We start from the raw sequence: 13,312 nt of genomic DNA, 5'->3' as shown, positions 1-13,312 counted from the left end.
TATATTTGTTATTTGGGACTATGAGACGAGCAAGAAAACGAAGGAAAACATGACCAATAGTTAATGTTAATGTTAATGTTATTGTTTTTTTTAATTTTTTTTGTTTTTGATAAGAGGAAAAAGAAGAAGAGACGCCATGAAGGAAAAGAAAAGAAGAACATAAATGAATTACAAAACGAAAATGAAAAGAAACACAAATCAAAGTAGAATTAAGTGAAACTAAATTTAAAGATGTGTGTGGTGTTGTCACCGTAAATGTTCCTATGCCATGAGAGGTTTATTTTATTTTTTGAACCTATCAAGATTCTTCTTTTTTTTTTCCTTTTCGTTCCCTTCCGCTCCATTTGCCGGAAAACTACGGTGCGACTTCACATTAATTTAGTGTTTTGTCTCTTTTGTTTCCCCCCTCCTGACTTTTTGCCATGTCAGAAGAGCAAAATAAAAAACAAAATGAAAAGGAGGAATAAAAATAAAAAAGAAAAGAGCAAAAGAGGGATGTACGTTATGATGGGGATGGAGGGGGGGGGAGGGAATTTTAAACCGCAACAATACACATTTATATTTTTTATATTTATGAATGCAAACATGAAAAGGGTGAATAAAAAGAATAAACAGGAACAAAAATATGTAAAAGGATGGAGATTGGGGAGGGGAGGAGGAGGAGGAGGAGGAACAGAGGAATATTGCGGTGTGCAATTTTTTGTCTTTGTCTTTTTCTTTTTTTATTTTTATTTTTATTTTTATTTTTCCCTCCCCTCCCCAATCTCCATCCTCCTCTTGCACTTTAACGATACGTAAGGTGTTTTGTTATTGAAAAGAGGAGTGTTTGTGTGGCAGGCCAAGTATTACAAGGAGAATAAAACAAACAAATAAAAGAGCAAACAAACAAAAGGAAAAGGAGGGATTCAAAAAAGAAAAAGAAAAGAGGAAAGGGAAGCGACCGCAACTCCCTGAGTTCTAAGAACTTTCTTAATCCATATACATGGGGTAAATACATTTATAAGGGATAATTGAAATAATAATAATAATAATTAAAAAAAATCAAGACAGAACGCAACAGGATATACATCTATATCTATATTATTATTATTATTATCGGCCTAAAAAAAATTTCTCGCAATAGTTTTGTTTTTTTTGTCTATGTGCCCGTGTGCTTGTGTTTTTGTTTGTTCCCTTTGTTGTGGGCATTTCCAGCGGCCGCATCTTTACAGCCATCACAATTAAGCCCATCAAATGACCGCTCCATGCATTACTCTTCTTCCTATTTCTACTCCATTTCGTCTTATTATTATTACTGTTGTTGTTGTTGTTGTTTTTATTGTTATGAACTTTATTGTTGCATATACTCGGTTCTTCATGTATTTTGCCTCCGCATGTCACCTTTCGTTTTGCTTCATTTCTATTTTTCCCTTTCCCCCCTCCGCCCTCTGGTCTCCTCCTCATCCTTTTGCGTGTGAAGCAGAGGGAAAAAGAGGTGAGGTAGCGGTAAAAAATAAATTTCCTTTCATAAAGTTACAAATGTTTGTAGGCTTGCATATTTATTAGGGAAGTTGGGTATATAAACATGTAGGAAACAGGTTTGCCGTGTCGTTCCTTCCGTTCATGCTTAATATAAGCCGTGTGGATATTTGTGACATGTGTGATTATGTTGAGTTATGTCTTGTGACTTACCAGGGATAAGGCCTGAAAACGGAGTAGTGGAGGAAGCGGACGAGACTGAAACGGTAAGACAGTGTGAACCTCCGCACTGACCTCAGTTTCTTCGCCCTTTTTTTCCTGCTTTTTTTTATTTTCCATTTGATTGATTATCTTTTTTTTTTTCTTTCTGGAAGTGACCTCTCTTTTGTAGTGGTAGTGTTGGTGGATAGCGTTGTGGTGCAAAATCTGCCCCGTTGAGCGTCCGTTAGACGAGGCGTCACGGCCTGCCAATAGAGGCGGAGTTGTCAAAAGTATAATAAATTAAACAGGTACTCACAACAACAACAACAACAATAACCAAACACCGCTTGTGCCGAAAGTGGAAGAAAAGGGAGAGTGAGGCAGCAGGTGAAGGAGAGGGGCAGTAGATATTCTTTTCGCAATGCAGCATCACTTCCACCTCAATCGCAGTTTCGATATGCAGTTGTCTCCCGTTGCAGCCTCTATTATCGACTGGGCTCCAGCTGGCCGCACCGGTACCGTTGGGAATTCCCACACTCCCGCATGTTCCCTTCCAACTGTAGGCGTAAACGGGTCACACACTCATGCGGTGGATTCGACGTCATTAAGCGGTGCGGCTAAACTTAAACCTGCTGAAAATCTCTCTGGCATGCGGGTGCTGCACCGGTGCACTCGGCAGTTGCTTGCCAATTCGTGCGTGTTGGTGCCGATCTTTTCACGGGGTACGTTTAATGTGAATGCGGGGCTGCTCGCTTCTCTCGGTCTGACCGGCGGGTGGAACGATGCCTGCTCGCGGCCTTCCGGTTTCCACGCCAATGATGTGCTGCAATTGGAGGCGACGTGGGGCAAGAGGCAATGGGCGGGGATATTTAACTTGGTGTGTTTCTCTTGGATGTCTACCACTCTTCCCCTATTTGAGTTTATTACGGTGTCACCTCGGACAGATTCGTCGCTGCAGGTCGACCGACTGATGTTCAACTGGAGCGGTTTCTGGCGGGTGTTCGTTTCGGGTGACGGCAGTCGCCGAAATTCGCTCATATCGATGGATTCCCCCGCTGAAAGGTTTGTCGCTGACGTACCTGTTGCGCCCACTGGGAAACTACCTGACGAGAGTAAGTTGGGTGGTGTTACCGGTGTTGATAAAAAACATGACGGGCTTTCCACTACGCCTCCGATTACCTCTAATGGTGATGATACAAGACGTGGAGGTGCCATCAGTACTGGAAAAAAAGTAAAGGTTGGTAATACCAGTGGCAATACCACTTCAATGAATGGCGATAGCGGTAGCGGCACGGCAGGGGTTTGCATGAAGAAAAGGGAAGAAGTTGCTGAGCCTGTCAGTGGCTCGAGTAGTGAGTTATGCGCCGAAACACAGAAGGTAGGTCGGTGGTGGAGGATTCGAGAGTTGCGCTGCGGTGTAGGTGTTGCTCTGAAAAATGACATCGTGAGTGCAGCAAACGCTTACTTTGGTTATAGCTTCCACCTGGGTCGAGCACTAACTTTCTCCTCGCATGTGGATGTTCTCCGTCGCGGCTGCTACTCCGTCACATGCAGCACCGATCGCTTCGACCTCGCCACGCGTCTGCGTGTCAACCACATCACATCGCATTTCACCGAGATGGATGCTGGAATTGGTTGGCGGCCGCTACGGCACGTACCTGGCTTTACGTGCCGCCTCTCGTACTCGATGGGCCGCACATCGATGGGTTTTACTGCCCGTGATGTTACTACTCACTGGGGTTTGGCGGCTCACAGAACTGAAACTCCGGTGCAGGCCACAGCGGTTCTACCACCACCGCTATCTTCCCTCCCTGTCCCCGTTGCTGTGGAGTCAAGGGGAGCTTTGTTACAGTTGTGGGACGCTAGCGTGGACTGGGGGTTGAGTGCAGTTCATTTAGTGCTTGGTACTCTTTTACCTTCATTAACTGGGAGCGCAGCAGCGGGGCGGCGGGTTGTAAAGGAGGGGGAGGAGGTGGAGGTTCCGGAGCATAAACCCAGGCAGTGGAATCGTCTCTCTCGAGCATTTCTTGCTGGTGTCAGCTACTGTAAAGCTTCGGTAACACAGGCGAAATTTGACCTCACGATGGGGGTGGCGACGCAGCAACCGAGACAATCGAGGCCTCTGAGGTTCTTTTTTGTTGTTTCAGCCTACTGAGGGGGGGGGAGGGGCGGGAGCTTCTTTTCACTTTTTTGTTGTATGTCCACATGAGGCAACTCGCTGCGTATGTGACCGTGCGGATTCGGGTGATGTGTCTCTGCCACACTGTGGAATAGTCGCATATTTGCTTCTGACAACATCGCCTCAACAGCGACGTCGAAACCATGTTGCTGCTGCTCGTCAGAAGGTGTGTGTTTGGCTTGGGAGCCTATGCCATCGGAATCGGAAGGGTTTCTCGGATTTATATCAAAATAAATATATGTAACTTCACTATGATTGGGTTACTGACGTCGTTGCCGTCCGTATCCATCTTCCACTGATTTCGTCCGTTCAGTAAACTCAATTTCACATATATTTCCTCCTTCTTTCTTTTTGATTGTTTAAGGGCGCTTCTCCGTCGCAGTTTTGTTTCCACACCACCAAATAGACGTAAAATTCAACAAGCGAGGGGGAGTGGAGGGTTTTTTCTTTTCAAAAAGGGAAAGAGAAAGATAAGAGATAGAAGGCGAAAGAGGAGCATAGGAAAGTCACTTGACCTGGTGCTAAATAACGTCGAGTTTCAAAAGGAAAAGAGGGGGGGGGGAAAGAAATAAAATAAGGTAAAATATTTGTATATCTTCCTTGGTACTGTGTTGCTGCACCTCCGTAGTGTACCAGATTTCAGGTGCACAACATCTACATCGTTGTTCGCTTGCGTTTGACAGTTTGTTACTGTTCTCTGCAGTTTCAATAGGGGAGTTGTTGGGCTGCTGTACGCGTAAGGAAAATGTCGTTATCTAACGTTGTTGCAAATAACGCTATGATGGGAGTTCATAAGAACAACCCTGGCATTGGTAATGGGAATAAATCTCAAGATAATGATACTGGAAAAGGAGGGGGTGATACCGATAACAACGCTGAAACAACGGAGCAGAAGACTCACTATCAATACGTTCTTGCCATTGTCAATCCATTGGCTGGTGAAACCGGTACGTCGGGATACATTACTGAGAACCTAGTGTCGTTTTTTGGTGAGGAACGCGTGGTTCTGCTTAATAAAGACCTCTTCGCCGATCCCGCACCTTTACATGAGGCCATCCGCAAGTATGCTGTGCGATACATGTCGGACGAAGAGGAAGAAGAAGAGGAAACAAAAGGCACGGAGGTGGATGTTCGGTTGCCAACAGACGCTGTGGATGATCGTGGGACCGTCTTCGTTTCTGGTGGGGATGGAACAGTTTCTTACATTATGGATCAGATGGACGCGGTGCGGGAGATCGTAGAGAAGGAGGTGGGCAATAACGCGCGCGGTGAAGCCACCCCACGGGGGAAACCAATTTTTCCCGCTTTAGCGGTTCTTGCGTTTGGCACAGGCAATGACTTTTCAAACTGTGTAGGGTTCGGCCGTGGTTACAGTCGTGGAGGCAAATGTGGACCGCTGTGCAAAGAAGATTTGATTGAACATTATGTTCAAAAAGCCCTTACCGCTCGCAGTACACCGTTTGACCGCTGGGTGATGCAAGTAGTGCCCATGTCAGTGGCATGCAGGCAAAATGAGCGAGCCCAGCAGGGGGATGGGGGGGAGGAGGAGGAGCCACAGTCGCCGGACGGACAAAAGAGCAGTGTGACGCAAGGTGGACTTCATGATTTGTTTATTGATTGGGACGCACTAACTGATGACCCTGATTGCAAGATTTACCGCTTCATTAACTATGTTAGTGTCGGGTTCGATGCATATGTGACACACAGGTTCAGCACATTTCGCAAAAACAACCCAAAATTCTGCAGTAAACGTTGGAGAAATAAGGCCGTATATTGTTGTTTTAGTTTTCGTGCGGCGGTAAGTTGTTCCCCACTGAAGGGGTGTGTTCCGAGTGTTTGGGTTAGTGAATCGACGTGTGGAGAAGGGGGATACGTTTCCCCTGCCGGGAGTGGGTCCCACATGACGAATGTGCAACTTCCCAGTGGAAGTAAAACATTAATGCTTACCAACGTCACCTCATACGCAGCGGGGACAAAACCATGGAACGCGGGGAGCGGCAAACTGTACCGCAAAGGATCAAGTAAGAGCACAGCTTCAATCACACCGGTATGTGTGAATGACCGAAAGTTGGAGGTGCAAACTCACAGCGGCCTTATCCACATGGGAATGATGCAAATGAATGCGGGGAAAGGAGCAAACAAAATTTCTCAAACCAACGACGTCATCTTCTTCGTTTCGTGCTGCCCAGAGGACATCTACAAGGGTAAGCATCAACAACCACCGGCGCGTGAGGGGGAAGGAAAGCAGTCGAAGATGAACCTGGAGGGCGCAGCAAACAACTTGAAGAAAGAAAGCAAGGAGTCAGTGTCTCTTTACGTACAGTTGGATGGGGAACCTATAATGATTATTACCACCCCAAGTATAGTACGGATCAGGGAACTGCGCACACCCCGCGTATACGTGCGTTGTCTGAATGAAGATGTGCTTCTCGAGTCACCATCAGAAGAAGGAACAGAAGGGGAAGGGGCGTGATTTTGTTTTCTTGTTTTCTTGTGTTTTTTTTTAATGATGGCTTGCAGGTTCTACAAATGAGTTGTGGGTTTAGATGATGCTGTTACCCAAGGATGAAGAGGTGGAACAACCGCTGGAAAGGTGGGGGAGCTGTGGTGGGAGGTTTCTGTTGAAGCATATAAGATCCAGTTGTTCATGAATGTATGTGAGAATCCCGATTCCCCAAACCCAACCCTCCATGTGCCTTTGTGGCTTTATAAGCGGTAGAGCGCGTGCTCGGGATATATGTGCACGTATGTAACTGTTTTTCTTTGTTTTCTTGGTTGATTGTTACATTTTTTGAGTTTAAAAAAAAATTGTGTATTACCTTTTTGTGGGGCACTGCTCATTCGGGGCAGCGCTCATGGAAATGTCGTGCCTAATAACTTTCTTTTTCTTTCCTTTCCAAAATCTCGTTGCTCTGGAAGGCACGTATAGAGCTTTCCGCATTTCGGTTACCGCGGCTCCCTCCCCCTCTTTTTTTTTTTTGCGGGGGGGGGGGAGAAGGGGGTTGGATGCCCATTTACACAGACGTATGTGCTCGTAGTGCATAAAAAGTCGCACGGTTGGGTTCCCTTCTTTTTTAAAAAAAAAATCCCCCCATCTCAACAGTCCTTAGTGTACACAATAGAGCTTGTTGGTGGGTTACCGCTTTTGTGTTATACTAACAATGCAATGGTGAATCCTTCGTAATTGTGCGCCTTGCGTGCTCGGTGTGCGTACATTTCCATTTTCTTCTTTTCCCCTTTACTTCGTTGATGCTAAGAACGATGCCACCTTATAATAACTTTCTTTGGTGATTTTCGCTTGATATAGTATATATATATATAAACATGTATACTGTTTAGCCTGATTTATTCTTGACCGTTCCTTTATCCCTTTTGCTTTCGGTTCCGCTATTCGTTTCTGCGGCATCCAGCGGTCGTGCCATATAAACGTATGTCACATACTCCTTTTTTGATTCTATTTCTGTCTCTGCCCATTCGTTTCCTCCCAAAAATAAATAAATAAACAAAATTATTAAATAAAAGGTTTAGTGGCCGCGCCATGGCGTTTCAAACACCGTGGATTTTTATCGCTGTCATTGGTGTTCCACTCTTTATGGTCTACACGAAGGCGCGGCGCATGGACGCGAAGGAAATACACGAAATACAAATGCGGGTGAAGTATCGTTCCGAGTTTTGGGAAAAGGGAAATGAGTTTGTGCGGAGCCACCGTGAAATCGTCCTGAAAGGACTGAAAGAAACGAATGATCCGATGGTTGGAAAGGAGTTCAGCGAGTTGGAGACCAATGGCGTAACAAAAACTCACCACTCGATTTGGAAACTGTGGTAATTTGTGTTTATGTGTCAGGTGGCCCTGCAACAATATCGTGCCTTATCGCTTTCTCTTTGGTTTTATTTGGTTTCTACTTCATCCAGCTGTAGGTTCTATAGCGTATGTGTGTGTATGTGTGTGGGGAAAAAAGAAAAACTTGAGGGCTCATCTTATTTCTTATTTGTGTCATCAGTTTTGACATCTTGACGTATTTTCTGCTAATTGAGTTTGTTCCCGTTTCGCAATTTTTTTGGTCTCGCTCTAAGCAATTGTTGAGGCTGTTGGGTACACGACGGTGAACGTGCGCATAGGCACTGTTTCATCCATGTGTTGTGTGGTGTGGAATTGTAAAAAAATAAAAATAAAATAGTCTTTGTTGTTTTTGTTTTGATATTTTTGTTCTTCCAATTAACTGCACTGCACCGTGAGTCTTCCATTTTTTCTTTTTTAAGCGATACGTGTGTTCAATCATATGTTACGTTTCAACTTGACTACAGCTGCTCTGTGTCGAAAGCAGCGCTCATACATGATAGGTTGTTTTACTTCCATGCCATGTACAGATTGATTATGTTTGTTTATCAGCACCTCTCACCTTCACTTCACTTTACTTCACTCACACTAATACGTTTTTACTTCCCCCAAGGGCTTGAAACAGAAAGAAAAAAGTGAAAAGGAAAGAGCCCTGTGGAGCGGGTTGGAGTGTGTTCAGGGCAAAAGGCGGCGCCGTTGGTGTGCCATTGTTTTTCTTTCAGAGATTTTACGTATACACTCGCGTCGCGTAGATCTCCATTTGGCTTCCATCCTTCCACTGCCCACGAGATTCTACACACACACAAACACGTGTGTGTGTCAAAAGAGAGAGAGAAGGAAAAAAAAAAGGAATTTATCGTACCCCGGTCAAGTAAACCATATTCTGTTTATATACGGACGTTGAGCCGGTGGGGTCCTGGTTCCATTCCACGCGGAATAACAGATTTAAGGGGACCTTAACTGAGCAATAAAACGTCTGTGACTACTGCTTCTTAACGCAAACCTGCTGACCAGCCTGTGGTAGGTTAACTGCCGTTACGTCCATATAACTTGAAGCTGAAATCGGAACTAATGGGTGTGTGCCAGTCAAATCTTATTACATCGGAAGCCGTAAAAGATGGGGGAAGGGAAAACTGCAAATGCCGCTGGTTACAACTGGACTCGAACAAGTTAAACATGGAGGGTAAAACCAGCTGTCCCGAAGCGGCAAATGAATTCACCGCCCGACTTGCCGAAAAGTCTGCACGACGGTTCCCGTCAAGTGGTTCGGCTGGGACCCAGACATGCAGCATCAGAACGTGTCCTACTCTACTGAATGCAGATTTTGATGTTTCTCACCAGTCGCTGCTTGGTCGTTGGTGGAACCTTCCTGTTGTATCATCGGGAGATAAATTTTCATTTGGCACCACTCTGTCAATTCCGAGTGAGTCGTCAACTCCCTACACTGCGCTGTCGGTGCCTACCACCGAAGAGGCCGTTAAGAGCGGTTTGTCTCAAGAAAGTGGGCGTTTCCGTCCCTCGCGTTGGATATCGCTCGTTTGCCCCATACCGGCATCGAGTTCGCTCTCAGGCTCTGGTACGGGATTACACGAGGGTTGTTGTCGTGGAGGAGGATGTTATGGTGAATGCAACCGATATCTGTCGGCCAGAAGTAACTGTTCAGGTATTTCATCAGAGAATTCTACCCTCTTAGCCTGCTTCTTCGAAGCAAAAGGTGTCTTTGCATTTCGTATATCCAGTGAAGAGTCCACCGCAAAGGATGCAGCGTTCCTACGTAAACGCGGGTTGCACGCTTGTCGTGGCACCTACGTGCGACGCTGGGATCGAGTGGAGTGCTTTTCAGCGAGCAATCAGTCAAACGCGCTCACCATATTTCCCATGAAGCCATCTTCGTGTCCCTCCTCCCTCAGGGAGGGCAGTCCGGTGACTCCGTTCGGTCAGTTAAGCACAGATGACGCAAGAGCCCCGTCCACTGCCGATAGTGGACAAGAATCAAGCCGTTCCTCAGCTGACCGTAATTCCGTACACTCGTCGAGCGCGCATCCTTCGAGTCTATTGCCATCGTCAGAAACCTCAAATGGATCGGGTACGCCTATGTTTCCGAAGGAATGTCTTCACTGCCACCACTTTGCAACCGTTAATGATCTCACCGAGTCTGTTTCATGCAACTGCATGAAGTCTCAAACACCGCTAGTTGACCAGGGCAGTTGGGCCCCAAATTTGGAAATGGCGTCGTATGACACCTGTGATTCCCCGTATGACCCTCTCGCCTCTTCACTGTTACCGAAACGAAGGGGAACTTGTGCTATGATAGAGGAACCTTTAAATCCGAAGCCAAACAATGTGCACGAGCCAAAATCGCGTGGATCAGCAGTGCAGCCGGTACCTGCTGGCATCATCGTCAACTGCTTTGACGTTTCGATTGACCCTTCAAAGTGGAAAGAGTGTGGATATCGACGCACAGCCCTTGATTGCCTTAATGAAGCCATATTGTCATCCGGTTGTAACTTTGGCGAGGGCGTCGTGACGAGCGTTATGTACGGTGGAATGTGTGTTGTGGAGTGCCCATCTGAGGCGGCCGTTGCTCGATTACAAGATTCCATGAGAGTAAACAAGTGGGATACCTCGGTGTCGAGCAAGTCACTTAAAGCAGCAGCCAAAAGAGCGGCGCGTAAAGGGCACAGCGGCAGTGCGGCGTCGGGTTCCGACTCTTTGCCACATGATTCGTATCGTGTTGTAATGTGTGTAGGTGGAAAATGGCCCTTTGATGAGTTGGACACCAGCAAGTGGAGAAAAGGCGATGTTAACAGTATTTCAGCAGACTGCCCCCATGCTGCTGCATCAATTACGCCGTGGATCGATGTTGACGCAGTGGCGCTGATTGTGCGTAACTGGGCTGTGCATCTACTTTCTCACATGGAGTATGCCAAGCCCCTTGCGGCTTACGTGCAGCGGTTTCGGGGCCTATTGCCGTTCCTGCGCCTCGCACCTGCAGAGGATATCCTTCATGATTACGTGCATGTCAGCAGTGGCAGCAAATTCACTGAAAACGTGAAGGAAAACGAGGCCATTGCTTCATCTTGGGTGAACCACAGCTACCTTAGTACCGAAGGAGTGTGCGATACTACCGCTTGCTCCTCCGTTGATGGGGAGGGGCCCCCGACACGTGGAGAAAACGCTCCGGCACAACACGTGGATGCTGAGATTCCTCCCTTGGATCTGCGCTCGGTGAAGCGTCAAGGTGGGAGTAGAGGATTAAGATTCAGATCGAAAACGCTGTTTTGTAGTATGGTTCGTGGGAAGGAAGCTCTCAGCAGGGAGGAGGGTGGCAAGTCATGCACGACTGCATCACATACGAATTATGACCCTTTATCCGGCGGGGGCGGTTCATGTGTGGAGGGCAGGTCGGCTAAAAGCCCCTCCTCTTGGCCTTCAGTACTTCAGCCTCTTCCTTATGATGAGGAGCAGGTATTATGGGAGCGCGCCATGCTTGAGGTAAAGGCTGTGAACACCGAACTGAGGGAATTAATAGACGCCCGACATGCTACAGAGAAGGAGCTTGCGCAACTGAACTCCACCTTACAAATCATGAAGCGCTTGTTCTTACCTCATTCGAGTATGGGCGAGGTGAATCCGCTGTGCATGTACCTCACTACAGCTCTGGAGGAGCCGACAGAACTTCCGGGGCGGCGTGCCTTCGTGGGTGGTCGTGACTGGTTTCCGTGTCTCGCCGCATTGTTGTCAAGCCCGAAAAACGCGCTCTGCAGTATTGAGATCGTTCAGCCCATGATCATATCATCTCTTCCCCAACTTGGAATGGTTACTGGTTTACTTTATCATGATAGCGCCATGAAGAACTTGCAGAGCCTTGTCATCCCATGCGATCAACTCTGTGGCTTCTCGACCCGTGCGAATGCACCCGCATCTGGAAGGAAAGGACACGGATTTCGAACGAAAACTACACTGCGAGGGGAAAGTAGTGGAAAAGCCAATTGCGGTCCGAGCGCGCAGCGCTTCCGCCGACTGAGAAATGGTGTTAGAAATTGCAAGTTCTTTCTGACACCTAAGCAGGTCAAGGATGTGTTTCTCGCCCTCACGACGTCAGTGTCAAACAACACTCGACATCCAAATTTCGTACTGTCGCTGAAGGGATTCCCTGTGGGTGGCACGAAGTCGGGCCAGTCGAAGATACGTCGATTCATTCACAGATTTTTTCACGTGAAAAGTGGTTGGGAGAGCGCGACAACGCAGAAACCTCCTCGGGCTTCTAGTTTGTCGCCCGCGTTTGAGGAAACCTTGACGATCAATGGAAGAATGGACGAAATGGAGTTTATTTGTTGCGCTGAGGATGACGTATGCATCGCTTTGCGTGATGCGGAACGAAGACCCCATTGCATGCTGTTGCGCAGGCGTGAGAAACATCTATCGTTAGCCAATGATACACCCGGTTACTCACCCGTGTCAGGGGGGAAAGAAGGGGAAGGCGATGAGGAGTTGTCATCTACCGAGTCGTGTTGGGTGTATGGCCTACACTCCGAGAGGCTTTTAGCTGCAGTCATGGAGTGCGTTAACCTTCTTCTGCTTGATAGGGCACCGCAAATGTTCGAGACACTGAAAGTGGCGTGTGACCGACGGGGTTCCAAACGACTGGAAGGCACCGCCGCTACGAGGCACTGGGGCGGAGTTACGCTCACTTGCTGATGGCATTTTTTCCGTTGTTGTTGGGCGCGCGAGGCAAATCTGAAGGGATCTACTCTAAAGAGTGTAGGCGATGAGGTTGTCTGTGATGAGGGAAGTTAAGTATTTACTTTGATTCGGGGATGGGAGAGCGCCCTAGCGTAAGGCTAACCGATACAAGAAACCCGTAATGTTGTCCGTTGCGCACGGCGTTACGCAGAGGAAGATGGCTTTCACGAAGGGTTACGAGTGCTTCCGGTGTTGTTTATACGTAACAGATGTGAGAAGGGAAAAGAAAATCTTAAAGTGGATGCGCTTGTTCGCAGAGAGTAGGGGAGGTTTCAGGTGTATGACTTTTTATGTTTTGCACCGATATGCACTATTTGGTAGTGTTTCGTTTCATCACCTACCTTTCCGATACCGTTTCACCGGTTGCATTATTTTCTTCTCTTTATTTTTTGTTGTATTTTTGGCCCTCCTGCGTATGTTTGTTCCCTTACTCCAAGGCCCTTGTCGTGCGCCTCCTTCTTGAGCGGTTACCGTAGCGAAGGAAGGGAAATAAAGGGAGTGGAGGGTGCTTTTTTTTTTCTCATATATATATATATATATATATATATATGTCTTTTCTTCACTTCAATAATGTTTTTTCTAATTCTCCTTTCTCAGACGAAAACATGTGCTTTCACGTTTCCTTTTTCTTTTTTCACTGTGAGAGAAGACGAGGCTCAGAACGACTGACAGCCCGACACTTTTCCACTGTTTCAATAATACAGACCCTAATGTGCGGTTCATACTCTTTTGCACTGCACCACTGGGACAGTTTTAATTTGTTCCTTCCCCCTTTCAAAGTTTTCCTACTCTGTTTTCGGTTATTATTTGATAATTCATATTATTACTATTATTCAACGCCAAGTTCGCAGCGTGTGCACGGACGTTGGCGGAGGCGTTCCCTTGTCACA

General features: G+C 46.8%; 4 protein-coding genes across 4 annotated transcripts; all 4 read left to right on the top strand.

Annotated features, from left to right (window-relative positions):
- Nucleotides 1–2,080: 2,080 nt before the first annotated feature.
- On the top strand, nucleotides 2,081–3,814 carry TEOVI_000619200 (uncharacterized protein; the record flags this gene model as incomplete). The annotated part of the gene is made up of 1 exon (XM_067223839.1): nucleotides 2,081–3,814. The coding sequence occupies one exon, from the start codon at nucleotides 2,081–2,083 to the stop codon at nucleotides 3,812–3,814; it is 1,734 nt and encodes a 577-aa protein (XP_067079940.1).
- Nucleotides 3,815–4,583: 769 nt separating this feature from the next.
- TEOVI_000619100 (diacylglycerol kinase, putative) lies at nucleotides 4,584–6,311 on the top strand (the record flags this gene model as incomplete). Its single annotated transcript, XM_067223838.1, has 1 exon — nucleotides 4,584–6,311. One exon carries the CDS (start codon nucleotides 4,584–4,586, stop codon nucleotides 6,309–6,311), a length of 1,728 nt encoding a protein of 575 aa, XP_067079939.1.
- A 1,065-nt stretch (nucleotides 6,312–7,376) lies between these two features.
- On the top strand, nucleotides 7,377–7,664 carry TEOVI_000619000 (uncharacterized protein; the record flags this gene model as incomplete). The annotated part of the gene is made up of 1 exon (XM_067223837.1): nucleotides 7,377–7,664. One exon carries the CDS (start codon nucleotides 7,377–7,379, stop codon nucleotides 7,662–7,664), a length of 288 nt encoding a protein of 95 aa, XP_067079938.1.
- Nucleotides 7,665–8,747: 1,083 nt separating this feature from the next.
- On the top strand, nucleotides 8,748–12,377 carry TEOVI_000618900 (uncharacterized protein; the record flags this gene model as incomplete). Its single annotated transcript, XM_067223836.1, has 1 exon — nucleotides 8,748–12,377. One exon carries the CDS (start codon nucleotides 8,748–8,750, stop codon nucleotides 12,375–12,377), a length of 3,630 nt encoding a protein of 1,209 aa, XP_067079937.1.
- Between the last annotated feature and the right edge of the window lie 935 nt (nucleotides 12,378–13,312).

The sequence above is a fragment of the Trypanosoma equiperdum genome, assembly GCF_001457755.1.
Source record: "Trypanosoma equiperdum strain OVI genome assembly, contig: ctg_1979, whole genome shotgun sequence".
Lineage (NCBI taxonomy): Eukaryota > Euglenozoa > Kinetoplastea > Trypanosomatida > Trypanosomatidae > Trypanosoma > Trypanosoma equiperdum.
The sequence above is the reverse complement of the archived record's forward strand: the minus strand, read 5'-3'. Positions and strand labels throughout refer to the sequence as shown.